At 59.4% G+C, this 2,146-nt stretch overlaps 1 protein-coding gene across 1 annotated transcript in view; it reads left to right on the top strand.

Moving 5' to 3' along the window:
* Positions 1 to 1,857, top strand: part of LOC106900124 (toll-like receptor 13) — a gene marked incomplete at its 5' end in the record, with an annotated part of 14,703 nt that extends 12,846 nt beyond the window's left edge. The window contains one exon of the mRNA XM_014962108.1: positions 1,124 to 1,857. Coding sequence (XP_014817594.1) covers positions 1,124 to 1,857 — 734 coding nt within the window. The remainder of the gene's footprint in view (positions 1 to 1,123) is intronic.
* Positions 1,858 to 2,146: the final 289 nt, after the last annotated feature.

Below are 2,146 nucleotides of genomic sequence, written 5' to 3'. Positions count from 1 at the left end.
GGTGGTGGAGGCGATGAAGATGGTGGTGGAGGTGGAGGTGGTGGTGGTGGTGGAACTGCTGGTGGACGTCACAGTGGAGGTGGTGGTGATGGTGGAACTGGTGGTGGAGGTGGTTGCAATGGTGGTGGTGGTGATGGTGGTGGAGGTGGAGGTGGTGGTGGTGGTGGAACTGCTGGTGGACGTCACAGTGGAGGTGGTGGTGATGGTGGAACTGGTGGTGGAGGTGGTTGCAATGGTGGTGGTGGTGATGGTGGTGGAGGTGGTGGAAACGGTCATGGTAGAGGTGGTCGTGGTGGTGGAGAAGGTGGCGTTGGTGGTGGACGTGGTGGAGGGGATGCTGGTGGTGACGGTGCTGCCAGTGGTGGCCCCAGTGGTGGACGTGGAGGGGGTGGAGGTGGTGATGATGATGGTGGTGGACATAGAGGTGATGATGGTGATGATGGCGATGGCTGTGGTGGCCCCAACGGTGGATGTAGAGATGATGATGGTGCTGATGGTGATGATGATGCTGATGGTGATGATGTTGATGGCTGTGGTGGCCCCAATGGTGGATGTAGAGGTGATGATGGTGACGATGGTGATGATGTCGATGGTGGTGGTGAACATAGAGGTGATGATGGTGTCAATGGTGATGATGGCGATGGCTGTGGTGACCCCGATGGTGGATGTGGAGGTGGTAGAGGTGCTGATGGTGATGATGATGCTGATGGTGATGATGCTGATGGCTGTGGTGGCCCCAATGGTGGATGTAGATGTCATGATGGTGATGATGATGACGATGGTGATGATGTTGATGGCTGTGGTGACCCCAAAGGTGGATGTAGAGGTGATGATGGTGACGATGGTGCCGATGGTGATGATGTTGATGGCTGTGATGACCCCAATGGTGGATGTAGATGTCATGATGATGCTGATGGTGATGATAGTGATGATGTTGATGGCTGTGATGACCCCAACGGTGGATGTAGATGTCATGATGGTGATGATGGTGCCGATGGTGATGATGTTGATGGCTGTGATGACCCCAACGGTGGATGTAGATGTCATGATGGTGATGATGATGACGATGGTGATGATGGCGATGGCTGTGATGACCCCAACGGTGGCGACCGCAGCCCCCCCTCCTACCTGCACAACTTCGACACCCGCGTTTGCTTCCTGGACCTGGGCCTCTACCTCTTCTCCGCCACCTCCCCGCTGGTGGCCCTGGCGCTGGCCCTGCCCCTGCTCTACCACCGGGGCTACTGGCGCCTGCGCTACCACCTCTACCTCCTGCGGGCCTGGGCCAACGGCCGCTGGCGCCCCGAGCGCCGCCGCTTCCTCTACGACACCTTCGTCTCCTACAACTCGGCCGACGAAGGTTGGGTCTTGGGGGAACTTGTCCCTCAACTGGAAGGAGAAGGTTCTTTACGCCTTTGTCTCCACCACCGGGATTTCCGGCCGGGCAGGGCCATCGTGGACAACATCGTGGACGCCATCTACAACAGCCGCAAGACGGTGTGCGTGGTGAGCAGGGGCTTCCTGCGCAGCGAGTGGTGCTCCCTGGAGATGCAGTTGGCCACCTACCGCCTCTTCGAGGAGCTCAGGGACGTCCTGGTCCTGGTCTTCCTGGAGCCCCTGCCCGAGGCCGAGCTCAGCCTCTTCCACCGCGCGCGCCGCGTCCTCCTGCGACGCACCCACCTCCGCTGGCCACAGCACCCCCAGGAGAGACCCCTCTTCTGGGCCAAGCTCATCCACACCTTGCGCGGCGGGGGCCGGGAGGAGGAGGAGGAGGAGGAGGAGGAAGGGGGGAGGAAGGTCACCAGAGGCACGAAGGTGTCACCCCCAGTGACATCTTCCAGGGCGCTGGAAAAGTAAAAGGATTTCTTGACCCAAACCCATCAGTTCCTCTTGGATTGAAGTGACCATGAGGAGGAGGAAGAGGAGGAGGAGGAGGAGGGGAAGGAGGAGGAGGAGGAGGAGGAGGAAGGGGGGAGGAAGGTCACCAGAGGCACGAAGGTGTCACCCCCAGTGACATCTTCCAGGGCGCTGGAAAAGTAAAAGGATTTCTTGTGAGGAGGAGGAGGAGGAGGAAGAGGAGGAGGAGGAAGGGGGGAGGAAGGTCACCAGAGGCACGAAGGTGTCACCCCCAGTGACACCTTCCAGG

The sequence above is a fragment of the Calidris pugnax genome, unplaced genomic scaffold (genome assembly GCF_001431845.1).
Source record: "Calidris pugnax isolate Ruff unplaced genomic scaffold, ASM143184v1 scaffold1352, whole genome shotgun sequence".
Taxonomy (NCBI): Eukaryota; Metazoa; Chordata; class Aves; order Charadriiformes; family Scolopacidae; genus Calidris; species Calidris pugnax.
This window is presented reverse-complemented; position numbering and strand designations above follow the sequence as displayed.